The sequence below is a fragment of the Bicyclus anynana genome, chromosome 11, assembly GCF_947172395.1.
Source record: "Bicyclus anynana chromosome 11, ilBicAnyn1.1, whole genome shotgun sequence".
NCBI classification, from domain to species: Eukaryota; Metazoa; Arthropoda; class Insecta; order Lepidoptera; family Nymphalidae; genus Bicyclus; species Bicyclus anynana.
Genome location: NC_069093.1, coordinates 7,499,341 through 7,526,739, shown reverse-complemented (window position 1 = coordinate 7,526,739; position 27,399 = coordinate 7,499,341). Strand labels below are relative to the sequence as shown.

General features: G+C 35.5%; 5 protein-coding genes across 9 annotated transcripts in view; 3 read left to right on the top strand and 2 right to left on the bottom strand.

Annotated features, from left to right (window-relative positions):
• On the bottom strand, positions 1–2,149 carry LOC112052263 (nibrin). The gene has a single exon (XM_024091270.2). It carries the CDS (start codon positions 1,964–1,966, stop codon positions 101–103), a length of 1,866 nt encoding a protein of 621 aa, XP_023947038.2. The 5' UTR covers positions 1,967–2,149; the 3' UTR covers positions 1–100.
• A 643-nt stretch (positions 2,150–2,792) lies between these two features.
• On the top strand, positions 2,793–12,986 carry LOC112052271 (intraflagellar transport protein 140 homolog). Its single transcript, XM_024091281.2, has 11 exons — positions 2,793–3,100; positions 3,798–5,018; positions 5,326–6,885; positions 7,528–7,702; positions 8,164–8,342; positions 8,776–8,961; positions 9,455–9,697; positions 10,127–10,199; positions 10,899–10,991; positions 11,500–11,616; positions 12,851–12,986. The coding sequence occupies exons 1-11, from the start codon at positions 2,954–2,956 to the stop codon at positions 12,943–12,945; spliced, it is 4,089 nt and encodes a 1,362-aa protein (XP_023947049.2). The 5' UTR covers positions 2,793–2,953; the 3' UTR covers positions 12,946–12,986.
• Positions 12,987–13,627: 641 nt separating this feature from the next.
• On the top strand, positions 13,628–15,992 carry LOC112052258 (protein SDA1 homolog). Its single transcript, XM_024091267.2, has one exon. It carries the CDS (start codon positions 13,733–13,735, stop codon positions 15,935–15,937), a length of 2,205 nt encoding a protein of 734 aa, XP_023947035.2. The 5' UTR covers positions 13,628–13,732; the 3' UTR covers positions 15,938–15,992.
• Positions 15,993–16,338: 346 nt separating this feature from the next.
• LOC112052259 (ragulator complex protein LAMTOR2 homolog) lies at positions 16,339–17,195 on the top strand. Its single transcript, XM_024091268.2, has 2 exons — positions 16,339–16,508; positions 16,610–17,195. The coding sequence occupies exons 1-2, from the start codon at positions 16,441–16,443 to the stop codon at positions 16,917–16,919; spliced, it is 378 nt and encodes a 125-aa protein (XP_023947036.1). The 5' UTR covers positions 16,339–16,440; the 3' UTR covers positions 16,920–17,195.
• Positions 17,196–23,883: 6,688 nt separating this feature from the next.
• The window catches only part of LOC112049686 (ubiquitin carboxyl-terminal hydrolase 7), a 29,264-nt gene continuing 25,748 nt past the window's right edge, over positions 23,884–27,399 (bottom strand). For 3 of the 5 annotated variants that reach the window (XM_052884143.1, XM_052884146.1, XM_052884144.1), the window contains exons 22-23: positions 27,196–27,289; positions 23,884–26,330 (exon numbers count right to left, since the gene is read on the bottom strand). In XM_052884143.1, coding sequence (XP_052740103.1) covers positions 26,215–26,330; positions 27,196–27,289 — 210 coding nt within the window. In that variant the 3' untranslated portion in view covers positions 23,884–26,214. The remainder of the gene's footprint in view (positions 26,331–27,195; positions 27,290–27,399) is intronic. The other 2 variants (XM_052884145.1, XM_052884147.1) reach the window with 1 other exon arrangement.

Genomic DNA, 27,399 nt, shown 5'->3' with positions numbered 1-27,399 from the left:
TGTAACAAATACAGTCAAATCTAAAGCACATTACAAGTTTTTTGTTAATTATTATTATTATAAAGTATGTAATAACTATTTTATATCAGCTGATTTCCTTCTAGGATGTCACTGTGGTTTCCCCTGCCACATTGGATACAGAATTCTCTTTATTAAAAGATGATTGTGGAACAATAGTTACTTGCATTTTGATTGGCCAAACTTTTTTAAACTTCTTGAAATTGTTTATTCCACTCTGTGGAGGTTGCACCTCTAGTGGCTCCCTTTTTACAATCAAATCAGGTTTTACTAAAACTGTTATAGTTCCTAAATCTATATTACTGAACTTGGTATCCAAGTCAGACACATCTTCTTTCTTTATTTTTGTTGTAAATGGCATGTCTGCATTGATCTTCATTAGTTCTGCTAATTTAGAGCCCCTTAAACTGTTTATATCAATCTTCTCATCATTTATTGTCTTGTTTGTGAGACAGACAACATCTTCATCTTCATCAGAAGCTTCTGCAATATCATTGCTAGCTTCTATGGCAGGCTTTTTGTTTCCATTATCAACAAAGTTAAACAACTCATCGTCATCCATATCAGTACTATGTTTTCTCTTCAATGGCTTGGATAAATTCAATTTCTTGCTTTGGTCATTCTCATTGGACCCTTTATCAACAGGTTTCAAAAAATTAAACATTTCGTCATCATCATTGTCGATAGCAATTTTTTTAGATGGTTTATTTTCTAAACTATTCACATCTTCGAAAGGTCTCTTCTTTGTTTTATTTTCTGTAGTTTCAACTGCAAACTTTTTGTTGATGTTCGATGAATTACTATCATCATCACTGAGCTTTCTTTTAGATGCACCAACTATGTCATAGTTTGAGCAATTTTTAATTGATAAGCTTTCATCAATAATCACATTTTCTTTCTTATTTATTGCCCGAGAGGATTCCTGGGACTCTTGAGCCAGTACATTTTTTGTAGCATTTTGGTTTGGCACCTGTTTTACGACTTCAGAGGGGAAATTAAACTCGGGGTTACAGTATTTTTGCTTAGAACAGTACAATATAGCCAGGCCAATCTCGGAATCGGGCACAACTCTTTTGCCTTTGCTTTTTAGATGATTAATGATTTCTTGAATTTCATCCTTTTGATTCTGAGTGTCTTGGCTTGCGAAATTCAAATTATATTGAATAACAATTACATCGCCCTCACAGAGAGCTGATTTTGTCATATTTGCTTCACTCCACAGAAGAGGTGTTGCAGAACTCTTCATTAACACTGGCTTATACATTTCCAACTGCCTGCTAGAAAAGAATACCACTGATTTCCCTTCAAATAAAGAACTTCTCTCCTTATTTGGAAGAAAAGACACAGTTTCTTTATTGAGTGTAGATTCTAATATCTGTGGAACAAAATCACTCGGTTTTGGCAAAGCATTGTTATTGGAGACTGCTTCTAAGCACTTGTTCCAATATTTAACTGTGACAATGTGGGAGTTTTGCACTAATGCCAACACCACTTTGATTGTCAATGTAATAGCAGGCATAGTCAAATATGCACAAGTGTCATCCCATTCATTTTTCAGAGTTCCTCCTAAAGAAGTGATGAGTATTTTGAGATTTTGTAAATTTTCTCCTTTCAATGTGGATGTGCAGGTAACAAAGTTGATCTCTTGGACTTTCCAAATAGAACCCATTTTACCAAACTTGACGACATCAGTAGAATTGAGTTTTGTTAAAACGTTTTCTTCAATTTTTTCAGAGTTATTTACATAGGTTCCATACTTAGAGCCCAAATCCTTTAAATACAACGCTCGTTCCGATATTAATAAGATAGCATGTTTTCGACTAATGGATTGGTCACTAGGTATAGCAAAATTACAATTTTGGGCATCCACACTCCTTCCGATAATGATGTTTTTGTCCGGCAAAACATAAATGACTCTTTGATCGCTTTCCGAGGTTAGGTACCACATTTTAGAAAAATATTATGTACCAAGTTAATAATGTTTCTTAACCTTTATAAATTAAAATTTAAAACCCTTAAATATATCACAAAACAAGACAAAACCGGGGCAGAAAACTGAAAATGAAAATTCGAATACGAGAGCCTCGTAGGCCAAAAGTTTATCCCACAGAGATTCACAAACAATCACAATAAAATATAAATTATTTTACTCTTTGGATTCACAGATAAAGAAAAGACAAAGAGTATAAAAAGTAAATCACAAAACCATAGAGTATAAAGAGCATTCAATAAGATCTATTTTGCGGAGGCGTCAGGCGTCACCTCAGACCAATAAAAATTGGTCTGAGGTCGTCACCATAGATTTACATCCGTAGACAGAGAACATCATTTTATTAAAATCTATTTCATTATAATTTTTGTAAACTGATTTTTCATAGATAATATAATAGATAATGGAATGTTTTGTATTACTTTGTATTAATTAAATTTTTGTTTTTGGTAACTTTAAACTGTTTTTTTTTGTTTCAAACTGATTTTAAATAATACGGAAACAAGCATGCAGTTTCTGCTAATATGAATATGATTTTATTTCTGTAGTTTCTGTTCTGTTTTATTTATTAATTTAGGTCTATGATCATTTTTCCAAAAACTAAATTACACAATCCAAGTTAAATTAAAAATTGATAATATCTATTTGTTTTGATTTTAGCTTTGAGATTTTACTTTCTAATTCATTAATTTAAAAATGTTCAAAAAAAACACCTAACATCCACACTTCCACAGCCACACAACACACAACTTTTTTTACAGCTAGTAAAAAAAGTTGAACTGGTTTCTATGGCAACGAATATGAGCGGTACAAAACAATGATAAATGTCAAAAACAAAATAAAATAAATTTAATTTTCGCTTGATTCAGTAGTGAGAAAATAAATAGTATATTTATTATAAGAAAGAATCTCAAACCTTTAAGAGTATTTATTAACATTTAAAAAATGACTCTTTACACAGACACAAGACTCAATTTTATTGATAATAATGTCGTTACAACGCTAAGTTCCTGGCATCCTGCATTACCTTTTTTAGCTGTTGGGTCTTATAACCAGGACAAAGGTGGATTCGTTACTATTTTTGACGAAATGGTATGTGGTACCTATATCACGAATATTTTTTCTTCTTAGTTCTTCTATACTTTTTGTACTTACCTAATTTTTAGATACACTTCCTTTATATTCACCTGTTAAATGAATAATAGCCTATCTGAATTCGGATCTTGAGATCCTAGGTTCGAGTCCTGGGATCAGGCTCTGAAATACTTATTGATCTTTCTTTCTTAACAACCCAAATTTGGAAAGTTGGTGGTTGGTTACATCCTTGTGCCTCAAAGAGGCTGTTATGGTATTGTCCTGGTCATAAATATTAAGATTTGGCTAAAATCGTTAAAGGTTTATGAATTACTTCCCTTAGTCAGTAGTCTGCCAACTTGTATTGCAGCACCGTGGTGTGACACTCCCAATGGGCCTCGCAGGCCGGGGGTTCGTGTAGCGATGAATGAAAAACCCACGACTGATGCACCTCACTTCCCCGCACGCACAATTTCACACCCGCGCAGTCTTTCCCCTTCGCCGGCATATCATGGAATTGTCCTCAACAAACTTGCCAGACTATAAACTCCAAATGCCCTCCAATACATAGGAATTACCTGGCTTATTAATGGGCTAGTCCAATAGACTGATTATGATGATATAAATGATATAGTGGTTGTATACTTGGACAATCATCTCACAGCTTCTACTTCAATATTGCTAACAAAAGCTTTTCAATTTCCTCTTGTTACAGGGTCACGCATTAGAGGGCTGTGATTGGCCAGTGTTATTCTCAAACCAAGTGACAGGCTTAGCCTGGCACCCAACAAGAAAATTGCTAGTGGTAGGTTGGGATGGAGGTGAATTGTATCTTTGGCTTGAATACTCATGGGCTAGGCTGGAAGCACCACACAATTCAGCTTTAACAACAGTCACCTTCAGTCCAGGAGGTGGTAGACTACTGGCTTCTGATGCTGCTGGCTCACTGTCTGGATGGCAGGCGAGTTCTGGAGCCCCTTTGACAGCTTTCCACCATCAGCTGGGTGATGTCATCACTCATGTTAAGTTCTGTGCTCCACATCCCACCTCTGAGTCATCTATAAGGGGATTGGCTCGTGCAGCAGTTGCAGGTGATGAAAATGCTCTGGACGCTTTAGCAGCTTGGCGACCTCGTACCACAGCCAAACTGAGAGAAGGGCTTCAACCTGACAACCATGCTTGCTATGCTGCTCAAGATAATGGAGTCATTTTATATATTGATCATGCTGGAGCATGCTCTGAAGTTTTAAATTCTCCAGGGAATATAGTATTTATGGATATTCTGAGCTCTGTATATCTCCTTGTCGCTTGGGAGACTGGTGGTGCTCTCAGTTTGTCAAGATTTGTAATATCAAGTGATGGATCCCTAACAACAGATACTCATGTTCGAATGTCTGCAAGGAATGGTCAATCTATTGTGCTGGCAGGAAGCTTTTGTGTAGCTGTCATCACAGGTGATAATTTAATTAGAATTTGGGATAGTGAAACTGGCGACAATGACGTTTTACCCAATGATGGTGATGAAACTGCCCCAGGAGATGTATTCACAAGTATTAGCTATTGTAATTTAAGTGATACTCTTTGCTGTGGTACTTCACAAGGAAATTTATACCTGTGGAGACGAGACCATAGAAGTAAGTGGAAATTAATCAGCAGTACCTCTGTCAAAGGCACTGTAAAAGAAGTCACCTGGGGTTCTGAAGGCCTAATGAACCCATTACTACATGTCAATTGTATTACTAATGCATTTATACTTCGAGAACAAAATGTATGTTGGGGTTATTCCAATAATATATGGATGGTACAAAAATCTGCTCAAGAAATAGCTATAACAGGAAAAACTAATTTATCATCAACCATAAACACCTCAATTACCATAAAGGCATTGGCTTTCAGGGAGAATTATGTAGTTTTAGGTGATGGTAAAGATGTACAGGTGAGTTAAATCATACATTTAATATGCGCGCCAAAAGATAACTAGATAATTTAGTCTACATAGCATTCTCTCTGTCGTCGGGCAATGTTTAGTGTATCTATTCAAGAATATCGCTATTTACCTATGTTGTTGCAATGGAAAGAAAGAGAGTGATTTGTAGAAAAAATTCTCTTTATATCTTTGCGCGCATAGACTAACTGTCCCTAAGTAGGCCTAATATGTATGTACTAAAAATTACTTCTTTGAAATACTAAAACTTTGGTTTAGATGAAACCCTAAGAATTTATGAATCTTGAATTTTTTTTAGGTATGGATGCGTAATAAAGATAATGAATTCAAGTTTTCACTGATTCGAACATTTGCATGGAAAACAGATGTTCTAATATTGTATAATGATCTGATAGTTGGTATTGTGAGCCCTCACATTGAATGCTATAACATAGCTGGTAATAAAATAGGCATACTTCCTAGTACAGAAGGGGAAGGCGAGCCAATAGCCATAACTAATACAAATAAGTTTATAGTTATTGCAACTATTGATGGTACAATAAAGCTAGCTGAAATTACTAAAAAAGGGTTAAGAATGCCATTTCCGGCGAAAAATTGTTATCAGATGATTGAAGATTTTGGTGAAGTTATGAGGTCGTCAGTAAACGCTTCTGGACTCTATATTTGCTTGAGCATCGCTAATTCAGGATTGGCTCCAGATCCGAGAATTTATTTATGGGATGTAGCAAACGATGTCATCAATAGCACTCTTTTATCAGACACTAATTTAGCTCCGTATCACAGCGTGCCAATTGCAATAGTATGGGATAACAATGACTCCCGACTTGTTGGAATTCATATGCGTTCTTCAGAATTCGATCGAATTCATTTATTCTTTTGCCACGACAGTAAACTTTACGAGTACAAACATTGGTGTCCTATTTCAGAAGATTACTTTTTATCTGACTTTATATTATGTAGTCTATCTACTCCTCATATAATAATATTAACACAACAAAACATTAAAAGAATATTAATGAACGAGTTCGAAGATTCCAATGACCACGAGCAAGCCAAGGTTAAACAAGTGCTAAACTTTATTTATTATATGACAACAGGGCATTTAGAAAAAGCTGTTGTTATGGGTTCCAACATAACTGGAAGCAAAATCTCGATAGTGTGGGACAGTTTAGCGAAGGCGTGTGTATCTCTAAAACGACCTGACGTCGGAGCTATTTGTTTGGGTAAAATGGGAAACCTTAAAGGGGCTTTGATGATGCGCAAAGTTCTAAATGACGACAACATGGACGATACATCTAGAGTCGGAGTCTTGGCAGTTCATTTAGGCATGATTGAAGAAGCAGAAAAGTTGTTTCGTGAGGCTCAGAGGCCAGATCTGGTCACTCGTTTGATATCGGCAAAAGAAGGGGGGCTGAATGAAATAATAAATGGCGAACAGGAAGGTGAAAATATGCTCCTCATAAAAAGTGCACAACATAAACTTGCGAAAGTGCTTTGGGCAAACGGTGAAACCAATGCAGCCCTGAAGTTATTCGAAAGTGCCGGGACTTTAGTCCCTCATGTGCCCAGGATGCTCATAGCTCAAGGTCAGGCTTCAGTTCTCGCGCAATACGTTATCACGTCAAACGATAGTAATCTAATCACGTGGTGGGGACACTATCTCGAGAGTATCGGAGACCTCGATGGAGCGTTAGAAGCATATTCAAAAGCAAATGATTTCGGAGAACAAACAAGATTACTGTGTCACATGGATAGAATAGATGAAGCAGAAAAAATATGTCACAAAAATTCGTCATCTTTGTACCAAATGGCCCGAAACTTAGAAATGAATGCCAATGAAACTGAAAATGCTGTTAAGGTATGAATTTTATGGGTTGCCTACGGTTATTAGATGTTATGAGAGAATTTGAAATCTATACTCAGGCCGAACTTATGTAAAATAGAGTGGAATAGAAAGAATAACAACTCTTGTTTACGATAATACGGGTCGCATTATTGTAGGTCTTAATTTTCATTTGTGGGAATCAAACCCACGACCTTGGATGCAGAAGTTAGGGTCACTATCCACTGCGGCACTTGATCATAAAATTAATAGTTGCCGTATGATTAAGCTGATAGTTACCACTAGCGCACCCAGTCAAACATCGCTTTGACAACCAATCGCAAGAAAGCTAACGGCGACCAACAGACTTTTTAGACGCTTAGGTACGAGTATTTAAAATAAGGCTTTTTATTAATCTGTAATCTTTTAGGGTTCACTTACACAAACAGCATTTTGCCAACTGCTACCGGCGACTGGCGGCTTGTGTAAACGAACTCTAACCCCCCAGTAGAAAAAATAAAATTAATGTACGCGATTGTTTACAAATCGGGTCAGATTGTGCCTTTTAGTAGGGTACCGAACGTACGTATTTGATACTTAATCAAGAACGTTTTAAAACATTAAACAATAAGTTTTCCTCTAAAACTACACAATCAATACATACACCTAGTATTGCAGATGTATCTAAAGTGCGGGGCCGTATCGTCCGCGATACGTGTGGCGGCAGAGGCGGGCGCGTGGAGCCTGGTGCGGCGCGCCGGCAACTCCTCGTCACAGCACGCGCTGTATGCAGCTTCGATACTGGAAAACGCGGGACAAAACGAACACGCCATAGCTTTATATCAAAAAGCCGGTGAGATTAGAATTTAATTAATAGAATTTGTTTCACATATGGTAATTTTTACTAATATCAATATTCCCTACACTTTGGATTGTAGTAAACATCGATGAGTATTCGTCTGTAAATTATTTTTTAAGTAAGTTTAGTAAGATGTGTATGCTGCCATCTACAGGCATAGTGAAACAGTGTTTGTTATTTTAAACTTCCAGTAGATGGCGTTCATAGAGAACTTTGAAACAATCCCTTTATGTAATAACCTATTGCGAGGCAGTTATGCTGGAGGCTCATAGATGGCGCTTTTTAAAAAAGATTTACTTCAGCCGCGTGGTCTAAAGCACACTTGTTTTTTCTCATATTTATGTATACTGTTAACTAATAATATTTTGTTTTATACGTTATTTGTCACCCTTCAATGCGAACGGTTTTTGGGAAATGTGAAGAATAAAGGAGTACCAAATGTTAACCATTTCCAGGTAAGGCTCACATGGCGTTGAAGTTGGCGCTGAGCTGCGGCGACACGGACGCCATGCTGGCGAGCGTGCAAGCGCTGGGCGCGCGCGTGGAGCCGGCGCTGGCGCACACGCTGGCGGCGCATCTGCGGCGCGCCGACCACCACGCGCACGCCGCCGCGCTGCTCGCCACTGCGGGGAATGTAAACACACCTTTATTGTAGTTAAACTTTAAACGCACGCTTTTGACTTGGGGAGTAAGCTGGAGAATGCGTTACGAAATGTGTAATCGACAAGTTTTGAAAACGCCATCTGTAGTAACACTGCTAAACTACAGAACAAGTAAGCCTTGCGCCGAACCATTTTATTTTTAACGGCATTATTGTGAACTAACTTGCAGGATCTTGTGAAGTCGAGCAAGTACGACACGAGAGATGGCGCTACTAGTTTTTGAAGTTTCTCTTCCATATAACATTTTATTTTTGAAAGAAGTTTTACTTCGATCGTGTGGTCTAAAGCACAATCGTCATTTCCTTTAATATCAATTGCTATTTGAATAAGAGTTACTTACAAATACCAATTTGTAGTTAGAAGGCGTATTTGATACAGAATATTTAGGTTTTAGCATTTTTACAGTACGAAGAAGCGTTGGACATAGTGGAGCAGTCTACGGCGCCGCTGTCGGAGGAGCTAAGTGAGAAGCTCGCGGCGCCCGCGGGCACGTCGGGCCGCGACGCGCTGCTGCGGCGCCTGGCCGACGTGCTGGGCACGCGCGGCCTCTACCACCAGGCGGCCAAGCGACTGGCGCACATCGGCGACAAGGTGACGGCACTAGACACAGTGGAGCAGTCTACGGCACGTCGGGCCGCGACGCGCTGCTGCGGCGCCTGGCCGACGTGCTGGGCACGCGCGGCCTCTACCACCAGTCGGCCAAGCGACTGGCGCACATCGGCGACAAGGTGACGGCACTAGACACAGTGGAGCAGTCTACGGCACGTCGGGCCGCGACGCGCTGCTGCGGCGCCTGGCCGACGTGCTGGGCACGCGCGGCCTCTACCACCTAACTAAACTAATTAAATAACTAAAATTGACAGCGCCTTACACAAGTGACAATAAGACCGCCATTACCAAATGACATAGCGTCATTTGGTAATAAAGACATTAGCGCCGCGTCTGGTCTGGCTGACTCTTTTATGAAAGGACTCTCTAGCTACCTGCTGGGCAGTGTGAATAGACGGTGTCTGTGGGCGTCTGCCACGCTACTTGTCTGTGACGCACTGTGTCTGCAGACATAAGCGGACCGTATTGCGTGCAGGCGGGCGCGCTCCGCTGGCTGATGCGCGCGGGGGACGCGGACCGCATCGCCACGTTCGCAGCCGCGAGCCGGGACCGCGGCACGCAGCTGATGGCCGCCGACTACCTGCGCCGGCGCGCGCCCTGGCGCTCGCGGCCCGACCTGGCGCGACACGTGCTGCACTTCTACACCAGGGCGAAGGCCTACGGGAAGCTCGCCGCCTTCTATGCAGAGTGCGCCAAAATGGAAATTGATGATTATGAGGTGAGTAGTAAACTGTACTAATTTCGTCACCTATATTTCATCATTCATCATCATTGATCCATTCTTTATTCCTCCCTCCTTATCATCATCATTAACAATCTACATTTGGGCTCTCTATTGACCACGAGACTCCACTCAGAATGAGAGGGGTTAGGTTAATTGTCCACCACCAATGCGGATCGCCAGACTTCACACACATTGAGTTAAGTTAAGATATATTCTCTTCTGCCCCCTTTTAAAAGAAGGGACTCAGATTAAGGCGATCCGCCACTTAATTTAGCGCTAAGAAAAACGCATGCAAAGATTTAAAGCACAATGATGTAGGTACGGGTTTTAAGGTTTGATTTATTTGATTATTATGAAAATTTTATAATGGGAGTTGACATAATTCTTACACTATTTTAATTGACCTTTGTAAAACTTTTTCAGAACTACGAGAAAGCGTTAGAAGCTCTGAAGGAAGCAACGCGATGTATTGCGAAGTCATCAGATACTGAATCAAGTAACATGTGTATTCTTAATACTTCTTCTGCTACTTCACTTCTTGTTCTACTACTACTTCCTCTTCTTCTACTACCTCTCTTCTTTTTGATCTTTGGTAGTACAACTTCTGTATACCATGGATGTAATTGTACATAGTTTTATGATGGCATAAGCGCGTTTGTGTGTAATATAAGGGAACATTAACACAACAGGAACGTGTGGTTAAATTATTTATAGTGGTAAAGGGGGAGATGTGTGAAATCGAAACCAGTTTAGCCGTTGCGTAGCAATCACAGCCATGATAATTTATAAACCTGTTTCTACTTTGATAACCTTCAGTTTCACACAAACGCGTATGTCAATCGCCTAGTTACACACCTTACTATTTCAACGAAAACCAAACTTTCTTGGCCTTGCAGCAAAAAATTGAAGATCTAGATTCTAGAACCATATGCTTTTATATTTTAACTTACTTTTGTCTGGATTTTTATCTTCCTCCTAACAAGTTAGCCCGCTTTCATCTTAGACTGCATCATCAGTTACCATCAGGTGAGATTGCAGTCAAGGGCTAACTTGTAAAGAATAAAAAAAGATCGCTTCATCTTAGACCTCATCATTGCTTTCCAGCACGCATGAGTCAAGCGCAAGCCTAAACAAACAAACAAAAAAAACAATATTTAGAATGTATGATCTATACTGACAGTATCTAATGATGCAGGTGCTCAGACGATCGCACTCCAGGAGCAGGCGACGTTTGTGAAACGTTTCCTAGATGTCAAGAAAGCATTGCAGAGTGGAGAAATCAACACAGGTTGCTTTATTTTATATTTTTATTCACTAAACATGTATTTTTACTTTTCTAATTTATAATTTCTTTTTCCTTCAACTAAGCAAAAAACGTACAAGTGGATACAACATTAGTTCACACATAGTTCTATATGTTTGTAGACAGATAAATATATATGTTTAAAAAAAATGAGCCCGCATTTTTTTTTTAGTTGCAGGGAAGATTTCAATAATGATGGTTAATATCCATCGATTACCTATTAAAAAGTGAATCACAATCACACCACTTAACTAAATAAATTAATATGATTAGGTTTGAAAAAAAATTGTTTGTGTCTGTATTTTTCCTAAAAACTACTGATCAGGTTCGAATAGTGTTTTCGTTGTTTAAATGCAGTATTTTTTTATGGAAGGGAAGGGAAAGTGGTTTGTCTTAATCCTTGGGCAAGTGCTTTGACAAATTGTGCTTTTTTAACAAAAAGGAGAAGGTTCTACTTTCGGCTGTATGTATGTTTTTTTTAATAATATTACAGGAATAACAAGTGGACAGCAACTCATTCATGCGGTGAGCGGCAGGCCAGGATTGATCACAGAAGAGAAAGTTCTTCGGTTGCTAGTGCAGTACTCAACAGAACACCCAGATGGAGACAGTGAGACCTCCTTTAACCTTTTCTTTATTTTGCTACTTTCAAGATGAAAAAGATTTCGCTGAATCCATAAAATTGAATTAATATTTAAAAAACTTATACTAGCCATACTCAATGTGCACTGTTAATTAACGAAGGAAAGTAGAAAATGCATTATTTGCTTATTTTATACTAGCGGATGCCCGCGACTTCGTCCGCCCTTAGGCCTCTGGCTCGGGCTCGGGCTGGATTAATCCAGCCCTTACAGTAGTATCGCTGTAAAAATGGAGTAACTTCTCACGTTTTTCCAACATTTCCCTTTACTACTTTGCTCCTATTGATCGTAGCGTGGTGAAAATATAGTAGTATGGAGTATGAAGAATAATTGCACCAAGTTTCGTTAAAATCCGTCGAGTAGTTTTTGTTTCTATTACAAACAGACAGACAGACAGACAAAAATTTTACTGATTGCATTTTTGGCATCAGTATCGATCACTAATCACCCCCTGATAGTTATTTTGGAAATATATTTCATGTACAGAATTGACCTCTCTACAGATTTATTATAAGTATAGATTGTTGTTTTATAAAATGATATTCAAAATATATTGATCATCATCATCAACCCATTTTCGGTTCACTACTGAGCTCGAGTCTCCTGTCAGAATGAAAGTGGTCAGGCCAATATTCCACCACGCTAGCCCAATGCGAATTGGCAGACTTCACACACGCAGAGAATTAAGAAAATACTCTGGTATGCAGGTTTCTTCACGATGATTTTCCTTCACCGTTTGAGACACGTGATATTTAATTTCTAATTAAAATTTCTTTTCTGTGCACATCCAGTATGGCTTTAGTATACGCTTCTGCCCAAGTACCTACTTTAGAAAAGTCAAATGTTATAGTATGTAATTAAGTAGTTACACACTATAATGTAGTAGGGAAAAGCTGAATATACATATTGTATATCTAAACTCCGCGCCACGTAATAAGTCCCGCGGTTAAAACCTGAACCAAAATTGACTTTACACTAATGACATTAAGACCGCCATTACCTAATAACAATGAGCGCCAATAAGACATTAGCGCCGCGTCTACGGGACTTGTTTCGTAGCGCGGAGTATACTTTTGGTCGATTTTTCACGTCAAAGACGTCCTAAAATCCTTTTATCTCCAAAAACTCATTTAGCTCACATTGCGAATTTCTCAGATCTGTGGTACGATACTAAGTAACTGAGTAAATTTATATTTATTTCAGAATTGAAAAGACAATTGAAATTATTACAGCAGCCATCTAAGGAAGACGACGTGTCACAAGAATCACCGGAACAAAGCATTGAAGAAGTTATATAAACCTGTACGTAATTAAATAAAATTTGGTTTACGTTTGTTAATTTTATTTTAGAAGCTAACCCTTCATCATCATTATCAACCCATATTCGGCTCACTGCTGAGCTCGAGTCTCCTGTCAGAATGAAAGAGGTCAGGCCAATATTCCACTACGCTAGGCCAATGCGGATTGGCAGACTTCACACACGCAGAGAATTAAGAAAATTCTCTGTTAAGCAGGTTTCTTCACGATGTTTTTCATTCACAGTTTGAGACACGTGCTATTTAATTTCTTAAAATGCACACAACTGAAAAGTTGTAGGTGCATGCTCCGGACCGGATTCGAACCCACACCCTCCGGAATCAGAGACAGGCACTTAGGTATCACGGCACTAACGACTAAAATGATCAAAAAGGAATTACATTTTTAGCTTTTACATTAATCTCTTGTTCATTCAATCGATTGATTAGAAATAATAGTTGTACTATTAATATTATATTTTATGATTAAGATTGTTGAAAATTATAAAAGGTACAAATAAATAAATTTGAGTTATGTTTCCTTTTTTGTAAAAAATGGAGATTGTAAACTGTCAGGCTCAAAAAGGTTGGAACTCAGAGCCGTAAAGTTAGTTTAACAAAAAATTTGTGAAATGTCAAAAAGATGCCAAATTGAGTTTGACTTTGACTTTGACGTTTACAATGTAGTGAAAAGTTGAAAACTTGAAAGCACGATTAAAATTTTAGGTTAAGTAAGAAATCACTTCACGTGTTATAATTTGTGTATTTTATTGTTATAAAAACAATAAAAATGGTGCGGCATAATAACCAGTTACCCAACAATCTAACCCAACTCCAAAATCTAATAAAAAGGGATCGCGACTCATATAAAGATGAGTTTCGTCAGCAGCTTGCTCATTTTGAAACGACATTGGAAATATTTAATTTAAACCCCACGGAATATAATAAAAAATTAGACGAGCAGGCAATGTTTTTGGCGCAAGTAACACAGTGCTACCAGGATGATATGAAGCAATTCCCACAAAAAATTGTGGACATTTTAAAAACTCACAACACAACAATGCATAATGAAATGAGACTCTCACTGTGTAAGTGTTTAATATTACTTCGAAATAAAAATTTCATCACCGCTTTTGATTTGCTGGAGTTGTTTTTTTCATTGATAAAATGTCAAGACAAAAACCTCAGGGAATACCTGAAGACACACATTATAAGTGACATTAAACACATGAACATGAAACACAAGGATATGAAACTGAACTCTACCCTTCAAAACTTTATTTATACCATGTTACGTGACTCAAATACAAAAACAGCAAAACTTGCAGTTGATATTCTAATTGAGCTTTATCATAAAAATATATGGAATGATCACAAAACTGTTAACATAATTGCTGATGTGGGATGTTTCTCTAAGGTTACTAAAGTAATGGTTGCTTCATTGAAGTTTTTCTTAAGCAGAGAGGAAGAAGAAAAACCTGATTCTGATAGCGATGACGAAATTGATCCAAAAGATACCATGATTGCAAACAAATTCAACAAGAAAACTAGAAAAAGAGATAAAATGGTTGAGAAAGTCAAAAAAATAGCCAAAAAAAATAAAAAAAAGAAACAGAAAGCTCCTATATTTAACTTCTCTGCATTACATTTAATTAATAATCCACAAGGATTTGCTGAAAAATTATTCAAACAAATGGAATCCTCAAATGAAAGATTTGAAGTAAAGTTGATGGCCTTAGATGTGGTTTCAAGGTTGATAGGGTTACATAATCTGTTTTTATTTAACTACTATCCATTTATAGCCCGTCTAATAATGCCACATCAAAGGGAAGTCACTCGTATACTACAATTTGCAGCACAATCAGTGCACGAATTAGTTCCTCCTGAAGTAGTTGAACCAGTTATGAAAGCTATTGCTAATAATTTCATCACAGAAAGAAATTCCACCGATGTCATGGCAGTTGGCTTAAATGCAGTTCGAGAGATCTGTGCACGATGCCCTTTGGCTATTGATGAAGATTTATTACGAGATTTAGTCCAATATAAAGCATACAAGGAAAAATCTGTCATGATGGCTGCAAGGTCTCTCATTCAGTTGTATAGACAATCCATGCCTACTCTTTTACACAAAAAAGATCGTGGAAGGCCATCAGAAGCAACAGCCGAACTTAAAGTAAAAAAATATGGTGAGGTGGATGCAAAAGATTATGTGCCTGGTTCAGAAGTGCTTTTAGAAAAGGAAGAGGTAAAAAATAAGAATAGTAAAAAAGTAAATAATAAAAGTAAAAACAAGTCAAATGATTCTGATGATGAGTGGATTGATGTAGGGTCATCTGATTCAGAAATAAATATTTCAACAGATAGTGAAAATGAAGATGATGAAAATAATGCTGAGTTAGAAGAGGAACAAACAGATGAGGATACAGATGGTGACGATGATGAAGAGGTAAACTCTGAAGAAGTAAATGATAATAGTGAAAACACCAATGAAGCTGAACCTGTAATAAAAGATGATGCTAAACCAAGGAAAATCCTAAAAGCCAAGAAACCTAAACAAAATATAGAAGAAAAAATAAAAGTAGCACGGGAGATTGCGATGGATAAAATATTTACTGATGAAGATTTCAAACGTATTGAGGCAGCCCAGATAAAAAAATCTATAACTGGAGTGAAACGTAATAGAAGTGTAGTAGAGGAAGAAGAAGAATCTACTGAATTGGTGCAGCTGTCTGCTATTGAAAACATTCATAAAAAGCGAAAGCATGACAAAAATGCTAGACTTGAAACAGTGCTTAAAGGCAGGGAAGAAAGAGACAAATTTGGTTATAAAGACCGTAGAAAAAATGCTAATTGCTCTAAAACTAATAGAGAAAAACGTAAGACCAAGTCATACCAGATGGTAAAACATAAAGCAAGAGGTAAAGTTAAGAGATCTTTTAAAGAAAAACAAATAGCATTCAGGAATTATTTAATCAAACAGAAGAAAATGCGTTAAATACTAAGCTTGTTTGTTAGTTTTAAAACTTATAATAAAGTAACATTTTAAATTACTTCATTTTATTTGTCCTGTGACTGCACTTCTTAGTTATATTTTAATACATTCACAACACATTCTGTGGAATACAAAGCTAAACTAAACAATTTTACTTAAATAGGTATTATATTATAACAGAATCCGGAGGTTATTTGGGGTAGGATTTATTATTTTATTCTTTGCCTTTTCCACTTATTGACCGAGAGCCTGCGTAGTCAGACAGCCCTTACACGTGACATTCATTGGATAAGTCTTTCTTCATAAAGCGGGATAAGCAGGCGCTCGGTCTACAACTTCGCTGATCTCAGCATATTTTCTCTATGGCACCAAGATAGCTGTCAATGTCAAATTGACTTTGTTTTGACATTCTTTGCTGGCAATTGGCATTTTGTGGGTGCTTTTTATTTTTTGTAATAAAATTAATAACATTTCTAATAAGTAAAATACTGTATTTAGCATTAAAAATGCTAAAGCCGAAAGCTTTGACGCAAGTTTTGAGCCAAGCAAATACTGGTGGAGTGGAAAATACGCTGTAATAATCAACCATTTTTGTACCTCTTAATCAAACATCGCCTTTCCGGTTTACTTTTATGCCTAAAAAATTTATAATACTTATTATAAAATAACTTTCAGTTTACTGAATCACCAAGGAGCATTGTTGGCATATTCTGGCTACAACGATAAAGACGCAAGAGTCACAGCTGCCATTGCAAGTAATGTTTGGTCAGCCTACGAGAAAAATGGTAGAAATGTATTCAAGGAAGATAAACTGCACTTAATATTAGTAGATTGTTTAAATGGTAAAATAGCAGTTACTCAAGTAGCTAATTTACTGTTATGTTTATATGCAAAAGAAACTGTAGGCTTTGGAATTCTCAAAGAAAAAATAAATGCAATTGCTCAGTACTTGGAAGGTCCATTAAAACAAGTTGCTAGTTCATAATATTATGTATATTTCAATTATATTTCTTTGGTACCTTGACATATTCAGATATTGCTAGTGTATTGTCTATATTGAATGCAAGATACTATTTTTAGTGTAATGTCTACTGTCTTTCTTTTCACTCCAAACAGTATGTGAATGTGTTAATGTGCCAAGAAAATAAATAAACAAATAGTATCAATGTTATATAAATAAATATTCTTTTTTGATAGTATATAATAAATATAAAGTAAATAATAATTATTAATTTAAGATATTAAAAATTTATAATGTCCAGTAGTCTTTTTTTATTATCTTTAACGGACATTTATTTTAAGATACAGGAACAAAACAAAATTATGTAGTAAAAGCTGACTAGCCTTAATTTTTTAGAAAATTCATCATCATCATTTTAAGCAGACAAGCCCTGCTGGATAGAGGTTTCTTCTTGTAAGGACTTTCAACACCAGGCTTGTCTTTCTTGCATCCATTGGCTCTTGGGACCCCAACACCCACGACAGCTCTTCCCATGTGCCTAGATAATTACCACTTCCTGACTTGTTGAGCTGTCAGTTGAAAATTCTTTTGTCTTTGTAAAATGCATTATCTTATTAAATAGAACAATACCAAATATTGTCATCATCATCATCATCATATGGACGTCCACTGCAGGACATAGGCCTTTTGTAGGGACATCACGATACTGAGTCACCTACATCCAGCAAATCCCTGCAACTCGCTTGATGTCATCAGTCCACCTGATGGGGGGTCGGCCAACACTGTGCTTATTAGTGCCAGGTCGCCATTCCAGCACTTTGGGACCCCAACGTCCATGGGCTCTTCGTACTATGTGCCCTACCCATTGCCACTTCAGCTTCGCAACTCGTAATCCAACCAAATCTTGTATGTAGGTCACATTTTTAGTTATTAAATCGTAAAGAAGTAATGCTATTGGATATTAGATTGTACTTAGTTGCATTTCTGTATGAAGTAGCATGGTTCTTCCAGTCTGAAGAGTATGGTTCCTGGTGTTTTACTGGCACATGATGAATAATAATTAAACTTACGCCGGGACTTTAAGTGTTCTTCTTTACACATTGGGGCTTAGTAATTATAGTACAAGCTCCGGCACAAGAAATATATACCCTCATCATAGGTTAATTAAAATGGTACACTAGTTAATAGAATATACCCAAAAGAATTGAAAATACAAATACCCCTATCAGTTATTTAGTTGTATAATGTCAAATCAAAGCTTACTAATGCTTAACTTAACTATTAGGCCTTTGAGCTGGCTCATGGTTTCATAGATTTTGTATGAAAATTGGATCTGGACGCATTTTAACTAGGCAACCTATTTGCAATGTGTCACTGAATGTTATCTATCATTTATTTCTCATCACTAATATCCAACTAACAGTTCAGGGTATATATTTCCAAAGGCGAATCTTACCAATATACCGGTTTATTCCCTAACTTGTACTTAATTATTATTATTGACATTACTTTATATTACATTTTACCTGCATTGTAGGTTGTGTTTAGCCTACAAGTCTTTGGATCACGAGGTCCTGAATTTGAGCACTTGGCAGGGGGCAATAAAATTTTGACTAAAATATTAAAGTAGCTGGAATACTTTAATATTTTAGTGAAGTACGAACGATTTTTGGGCGGTAAATCCAAAAAACTTTCGTACTCGACTAAAATACTAAAGTAGTCCGAACTAGGCATTAGAACAGAGATTGCATTAAGTCGTCGGTCCTGACATTATCACCTTTTTACTGTTAACATTGGAGTAAGAAGTGAGTCTATATGTATAAACTCTATTTTAAGGAAATGAGTCTTTCGGTACTTAGATAGTTTTATGCGCAGAGCATGCATAGAGGAAGAAACAAAAATACATGTTATGCTTAGATGCAGAGGTGTATTTGAACAACGCGCAGCACACATTGGCTCCCCACTCCCCAGCAGCACTTCACAAGGCATTCGATGACCTGGATAGGGTAAGTAGGTATCTGGAGCGAGCTTGGTTGGCTGTAGTGAGTCCAATAGGAACCAGAACCTACACACAACGGCCACTTAAATGGCCAAGTGCGGAAAAAAGAAAGAAATAAGCCTGACTCGGTATTGCACCTAATATATAGGCTGATAGTGATTATGACGGTCGTATTTGTATAGATCATGAGTTTAGACCATAGGTACCTTAATTTTTTTTGTTCAGACCGCTTTCAAAGTTTAGCTGGTTCTGGAGGCTAAAATTTTACCTAAAATCTTGCCTTCCGCACTCGTGGTAAATTCTTAGATCAAACAATGGTGCGTTGGGGCTAAATCGACAGCCACACGAATTAACGGATTTCGAGAAAAAAAAAACGAGTGTGAATCGATTAGTACCTAATTAATTAAAAAAGTAACTAAAAAAAAAGTAAAGTTTGCCAATCAAAAGAATGATTCCAGCAAACTAAACTTTTTGATATCTACTCACAGCACAAGGAACCAATCAAACCTCACTTATTTTATTTAGAAAACTCTCCAATCTGAGATGAAATTTAAATGGATGAAGATCGTATCTAATACGGATGTTAGACTATTATGATTTATGATTATCAGCCATACTTTTGCGTTGTACTTTTTGTGTATTTCAGTATGTTCTCACTATTATGTATTTCTAACATATTACCCTAAAAAATATTTTAAAGTTTTTAAAGAACTACAACGTTTTTACTAAAAACAAACTTTGTGTTTGATTGCCTAATACTTTACTCCTCTACTCCTTATTTCCAACCAAAATATCAGGTTTGTAGTACTTCGAATAAGGCCACCTTTAAAACAAACCAAATTAAACAAATATAGGATTATATTCAGAGAAACATTCAAAATCCAACATAACAAACTCTGGAACGAGTCCCATAGTTTGCGTACAAGCTGCGTAAACTCACCTTCACATGGGGTTTGAGATGGATCAACAGGTATTCAGCTATGTCTATAATCCCATTTGCCCTATATTATAGGTTTGGCAAGTTATTCAAGCCACTATGTTTCTATTTTTGTCTCAAAATACCGCAAACCTTGTTAATGAAATAGCGCAACCGACACACATTGTTATAAAAAATAATAATAATAATAATAAAGCATCACTCATAATGATGCACCAATTGTCTAGGACACGTGACATCTCTTAAACAATGTGAATAAGTTACCTAAACTTGTCATAAAAGAATAAAATAAAGGGTATAAATTAATTAGTATCGCAAATCACTAAAAACGTCTTAAAACTTCTAAGGCATCTTTACGAAAACTTACTGTATTTTTCTTAATTTATTACATCATATATATACATAATTTCGACATAATCATTTATTAATAACGTAACATTTCTCTGGCAGGTCAAGTAAAAAAAAATAATTAAATAGTAACATATTAATTAATATACATACATGTTCCAATGACAATGGAGGTTTTAGCCAAGATGTTCATTTCTGTGCAGTTGAAACTGAAAATCAGGTTTTCTGCTGGTTAAATATTAAAAAAAGAATTACATCACACTGACATACAATATGACTGATATACAAAACAAATACATGCGTTTTAGTTACTTTGAATATACATATAATATATTATTTGGTAATTCGACAAACAAAAAATATACATTACAGCATTCACAATTGTTACTTTTTTAACAACAAAATAGTAAGTATACAGGAGGGAACAAAGTGTTTTATTATGACTGTAATATGAGTTTAAAAAAATCTACATCCTGATAACCCAGTCCCTATTTACAAAATTCTCTAATTGATATCACAATATATTGAATACGATAATATTTTGTAAATGATAAAACGAAATTTTAAAGCTAAACTTTCGGGATGTAAACTACTGATTGGTAACATAACAGTGTAATGATTTTTATAAAGGAGAAAAGTTTGATTCCAATCACAGAATAAAGAATGTCCAGAATGAGTCTTTACAAGCAGCGTGGTAAAGCCGAATGAAACCCATAAAAAACCAAACGTCAAGTCGCGCGTCTCCTAGCCTATCCGCATATACAAACTTTTTTCATAATTTGTATTACAAAATTTAACAATAACTACGTAAATTATTAATAATGAATAATAACCAATAAAAAATACTCCATCTTATTTCTTTAGTTTTTGTAAACACTTTTTAAAATATATGTATTTAAAAACACAAGACGCCATTTTTCTTGAATAATATTGAAAATTACTGATGCGACGCTTCGTGTCGTATTGACTCGAGAATGAATTCGTTTTTTAATTTTGTATTTGGAACGGCTACGACACCCGTCGTTTTCCTTGCGCTCTATCTGCCTATTATTCTTTAATCTATGATTCCAATATTAAGATACAACTGAAAAGAGACATACTGGTTACTATAACATAAAACTAAACTGCATAGCAATAGACAAAATGATCGGATTTACGATAAGGTCAATTCAGACTACACTATACATTTATGGTATACTTGTAATATTGGTCATTCTACATGGTATGGACTAATAAATTATACAAAATAATAATTAATTACATTTTCTCAGCTGAATGATTGTATGTAGCTATATATACCTATTTAAACCTATATCTTCTAACGGTCGGTCACGGTCGAAACACTAGGACCGTGGGGTCCGAGTACACGCTTTATTTACAAAGAAATTGCAAAGCGTTTAATCGACACCTCCCGTGACCAGAAGGCTGGCCTATATTTAGGCCAAAGAATTAGTATTGCCATACAACGTGGCAATACTGCCAGCCTTCTGGGCACTTTACCTATGATCGTCGATTCGGACGAATTCTACGACGCCTGAGCCTTTAGATATAGTTTAAATTTAGTATATTTTCTTTTTAATTTTTATAATATGTAGTTATAGATATTTAGGTACGTAGTTTTAATATTATTGTAAAACTTTATAAATTTGAATGAATAAAAATTTAATACTATAATAAAAAAAAAAAAAAAAAAAAAAAAAATATCTTCTTCATAATTAAGTAAATGTATAAAAGCGGTTATGGATTCGTTTATATAATTGTTTAATTGAAATGAAATAAAATATTCAATTCCTTTTAAACAATTTCATATGAGTCGAGCCAAATCACAATTTTGCTTTAACAATTTCATATTGCAAAATTCCATATTCGCTTTCAAGCAAATTTTACAAACATTAAAAATTCTTACTGTTTTATGTTTTGAGTATATTTTTTATTAAAATAATGATACACATTTTTATTTGTTAACCACAACGATAGGTATTGTGGGCGTAAACGTTTAATAGAAACGTTTTTGATGAATCAGCTTTGTCACTAACATTACACTGTATTTACATGCAGCTGGATAATCATATTTTTATTTAAACTGATGATGTAAAATAACTTTTGCCGAATTACCAAAAGGCGCTAACCGTTTTATGAGAATCTTAATAATATGTAGCTTTGAGAACATATTTGGCAATTATTACAAGGCCGTGAAATAAGTTTCAATCAAAACACAATACTTTTCAAACAACACTAACTTTAGCACTAAAAAAGTAGTTTATTCAAATGAAATACAGAGCAACGAGATATCACACATACAACGAAAAAATGTTTGACATTTTGATGTCATGTTGCTAGAATTCTATGATTGCCAGAACTCGCCTACCTACATCCAGAGATATAGACAATCTGTAGTATTTAAAAGAGAGTACTTTACAGAATACCATAAGGTAATGAATGAACATAAGTGAGTTTAAATTTATATTCCTATTCACTGCGAAAATCCGAATGCATGCAACAAAAACTTGCCTACAAAATCCCTAAATGTATGTTTCTGTAAAAAAATATTAAACAAAGCATGCATTCTAACACTGATAGAATTTTTCAAATCGGACCAGTAGTTCCTGAGATTAATTAGCGCGTTCAATCAAACAAACAAACAAACTCTTCAGCTTTATAATATTAGTATAGATACGCGCCAAAAGATGTCTTTAAAGGAAAACTCCTTACTACCAATAGTTCGCCTGTTTTACTCACCGTGAATATTATATACACAAAGTTTGAAGTAAATATATTTTGATTCTGGACTGATTATCTGAAGATAATCTATTATTATTATTGGTGTTGTGATGTTACATATAAAGGCAATTTTTGGGAATCTATAGCGAACATCATATCGACAGTAAAATACATTTTTTTCTTACAGAGTTCGCCCGCAAAATTATCTATGACATGTGGTTTATTTTTCTCATTGTATAGCACGTATAAAAATACTTATATTTGGCGTAACTAAACACATTGTAACTTTACTATGACAATAGTTTTTGCTGTAAATATATGTGAGAATGAATAATTAAATGAAAAAATAAATATTGCGTAATATGATAATGTTATAAATGCCAAAGTGGTTTGATGGTTTTCTTTTCACGTAACGTAATAAGGCAAATCCATGCCACGTGAATATATTTCTATTATTTATAATTGTAAGTGAATTGTACAGGTTTATACTACGTAAAATATTACACGTAACGTAATTGTTATGGATAACGATGCCACAGGAATATATGACGCAAACACAACGTAATTGTTTTTGCAATTCAATGCCACAGAAATATACCTACTATGCAAAATATTATATTACACGTAACGTAATTGTTTTGAAAGTCGATACCACAGGAATATATTACGCAAAATATTACACGCATTGTAATTGTTTTGAAAGTCGATGCCACAGATATATGTCGCAAACACAACATACATAATTGTTTTGCAAATCAATGCCATAGGAATTTACTACGCAAAATATTACACGCAATGTAATTGTTTTGAAAGTCGATGCCACAGGAATATATTAGGTACGTTAAATATTACACCTAATTTTTTTTGCAACTCAATGTCACAGGAATTTATCACGTAAAATATTCTAATGAAATTTTATTTGACCTGACACGCGTGACCTCTCGCTTTTATTTATTTATTTATTTATTAATAATAGATTGGGATAGTTGAAATTGATAAAGTAATTCATTATTTATTCATTCATATAACTTCGATCATTTATACATATTAAATGGTTAAAATAATATTAAACAAATCATTTTTTCACATAAAGTGAACACATTATTTTATTTTACGTAATTAAGCCTATCATTTTATTGCTTTATATCGTGTTTATTTAATATCCGCGACGATTATAGAATCATATTAATACACAATTTATTAAGCACTAGCATTCCTACTGATAAATAATTGTGAATCTCGCGTTATGACTTTACTTCAAATAAGTTATAAGTACTACCATTTTTACAAGTTACAAACAAAGTGTAAGTTTTTATTATACATTATATGTTGTATGTATATTCTTAATGTATAGCAACATGACTTAATTTCACTGATGTATAAATCCAAACTGCTATTAGTTTAGTCGTAGATCTGAATTAGAAACGACCTTCACCCATCTGTTTAATTGATGAAAAGTGTTTTATATCACAACTTAGAACATTAACAAATTTTTTTTTAGCTCGCGCTTGACCACAATCTCACCTGATGGTAAGTGTAGAAGTGGTCTAAGGTCCACCTTGCCTTGCGTAGAATATGCCTACTTTCCCAGTATAGTTGTAAGAATTGATGAGTTATATCCTAGTCGTGCATATAAGAAATAATAATAATTTACTATGAGTAAGTTGCTAAAATATCTCCTGACAAACTATTGTTAACTATTATTAATTAACTATTATTAATGCTAGTTTTATCAGGAGATTTTTATTTTTAGGCAAGCAATTCGCAACACATTTTTTAACATCCAAAGGAGATGGTTCATTTCAGGTCAACCCTGTATCATTAAGATTTAAAAAATACAAGGATTTTACTAAAATCTAATTAAATAAAAAGAAAAAATAAAATAAAACCCAAGCTTTTGAGTTGTATCAAGATGGCGCCCTTAAACAACTATGACATGACAATTGACAGCAAACGTCAAATCGACTACTGCATTGAAAACGTCATTAATCCGCCATTATTACCCATATTAGTGCTGCATTTCTTGCTAATAAATATTATTTCGAAAGAATTAAAGTAAATTCGTAGATTTGTTCAAAAATAGTTTAAAAAATATTTTTTTTATTTCCGCCAGGGTACAATGATTGATCCTGGGCTCCATACAATTTTAGACCATCTCCTTTGATATGAAACACTTTCCACCCATCAAACAGATGGGTGAAGGTATTTTTTAACTCAGATCTTCGACTATTCCGCTCTGAACACGAGGCGTATAACTACAGTGTACAACTTATAACAAATTACACCTGCGAATTGCGCCATGTTGCAACTTCAGAGCGGAATAGTTGTTTGGACAATATTTATTTTAATTATTTTTTTAACCAAGTTACTACTCGGCAAAAAAAGTACAAGTTTAGTATGAATAACATTGATAGCATATCTTATAAAAGTGCTAGTACTGATTAGAAAATCATTTACAAAGAAGTTATGTAAAGCTGGGTATTCACTGTTCTATTGTACATAACACGTTTACAGTTTATATGTGCTTTCCGAGTTAGAATTTGTTTATTATTAATAGATTTTCCCACTAAAATTATAATAACATCTACAAGAGTAGTTCTGCTGTATTTAATTATTATTAATTTGTACCTCACACACACAATCCAAAATGCTGCCAAAGAAAACAAAGAAATTGTAAAAAAAAAACAAAAATCCAAATTGACTGTTTAGTGTGTAATTTTTTAAAGTTTGCGACTTTACTAACCACACAATTACTTTTTTTATTATAATGTTAAAAACAAAAACATATGACGTAGCAAAAGCATTTGAGTTTTAACTGAATAAAATAAATCACACAGTGTATACCCAGGTATACATATATCAAGGCGACATAATACGTAAAATAAATAACTTAGTCGAAGTATAGTGTGTACCCAGCTTTATATATCGAGGCGACGACCGTAATACGTAGTATAAATAAGTTTAGTCGGTGTAACGTACAGTAAAATGTATTTCACTATACTAAAGCCAAAATCGAGGAGTACTGTTTACTAACAAACAAATTACAAATGAGGGTAGAAAACGCTAGTCATTTCATTAATTTTTCATTTTAAATTATGTATTGTTGTTTTATTAACGATATCTAATTGTTTTAAGCTTAATAATCAAATTTATTTTCATTTCTTTAAGAAGTTAATTATAATTATTATTAGGTGTGAAATTACTAGCGATTTATACCCTCATTTTTAAATTGTTTGTTGGTAAATAGTATTCATCGAGTATGGCTTAAGTACAGTCGTGTGTGTGAGGAGGTTGGTGGCAGTGCACGCACTGCATCAGTTGTAGATCTTGATCGCCTTCTCGAGGTAGTTGACGCGCGAACGCTTCGGCGTCTTGTTGACGTGCTCGAGGCCGAGCCAGGGCCGGACCGTCGCGTCTGGAAGGGACAGATCTTTGTTACGTTTTAGCGCGTGTTCCGGTGTGAATGGAGTCCATGCGATCTCTCCGCTCCAAGGTCCCCTGCATCCCTCCAATAATGATTTACGCTACTGTCTACAACCCTCCAGGCATAGGCGTATGTAGAGGGGGAACCGGGTGGACCGTGCAGTGTAGAATGGTCCAGTGCCCACTCTAGAATTCTAGGCTACCGATTTAAAATTCTATGATGGACGCCAAAATACAAAATATACAAAGAAAAATCAATAAAATCAGTCGTTCCGTTTCAGAGGCCAGCGTCCACAAACATTGTCAATGAAAATTTCTTTAATTGAGTGTCAGCTCAGCGGCATGAACGGGGCCAGGGTCACCCTAGGAAATAATCTTAAATACGCCAATGCCTCCAGGTCCTTCGGAACCGACTCATCGCAATAATGACTTACATAGAGATCTCCCTACAATAGCCTAATATGAAACAGCTCTCGAGAACTTATTTTGAGAGAGCCGCTACCCACCCCAACCAACTAGTAAATGGGCCTTGCAACTCCACCGCCAATCCCCACACTGATGGCCAAAAAAGTTCTTTACGATGCTGATGACGACATTGCAATACATTCACCCATCCACTCTGCTTTTCCCATCAGGCGATGCTTTTGCTTTTGCCCAAAACCTCAATAAAATATAAAACACATTTAAAAAAAGTAAACCAAATCAGTTCGAAATTAAATCTTCATACCATCATAATCATTGTGAGCTATATTTGCTTTTTTACGTATTTTCGATAAGCCAAATAAATTAAAAAATAAAACAATCAAAACCTACACTGAATGAATGCTTTTTGTAGATGTAAACAAGGTAAAATGTGGTGAATATATACTCACTTGCACTACTGTTTGGTCTGAAGTCCAATATGTTGATTGTCGACCCTTCACTTAAATAATTAGGTCTGCCATTCAACACTATGGCAAAATTGTACTGAAACAATAAATTTATATGTTAAGGCTACATTCCACTAAGCGATCACAATAATCACACTCGTGATTGCACTCTTTCCACATGCTTGCATAAACACATAAACTCAAGTG

Excerpts from the sequence above, each read along its gene's own strand:
- LOC112052263 (XM_024091270.2), bottom strand. The coding sequence starts at position 1,966 with ATGTGGTACCTAACCTCGGAAAGCGATCAAAGAGTCATTTATGTTTTG.
- LOC112052271 (XM_024091281.2), top strand. The coding sequence starts at position 2,954 with ATGACTCTTTACACAGACACAAGACTCAATTTTATTGATAATAATGTC. Across the intron at positions 6,886-7,527 it reads AAACTGAAAATGCTGTTAAG|ATGTATCTAAAGTGCGGGGC; the intron begins GTATGAATTTTA and ends CTAGTATTGCAG. Across the intron at positions 8,343-8,775 it reads TGCTCGCCACTGCGGGGAAT|TACGAAGAAGCGTTGGACAT; the intron begins GTAAACACACCT and ends GCATTTTTACAG.
- LOC112052258 (XM_024091267.2), top strand. The coding sequence starts at position 13,733 with ATGGTGCGGCATAATAACCAGTTACCCAACAATCTAACCCAACTCCAA.
- LOC112052259 (XM_024091268.2), top strand. The coding sequence starts at position 16,441 with ATGCTAAAGCCGAAAGCTTTGACGCAAGTTTTGAGCCAAGCAAATACT. Across the intron at positions 16,509-16,609 it reads GGTGGAGTGGAAAATACGCT|TTTACTGAATCACCAAGGAG; the intron begins GTAATAATCAAC and ends AATAACTTTCAG.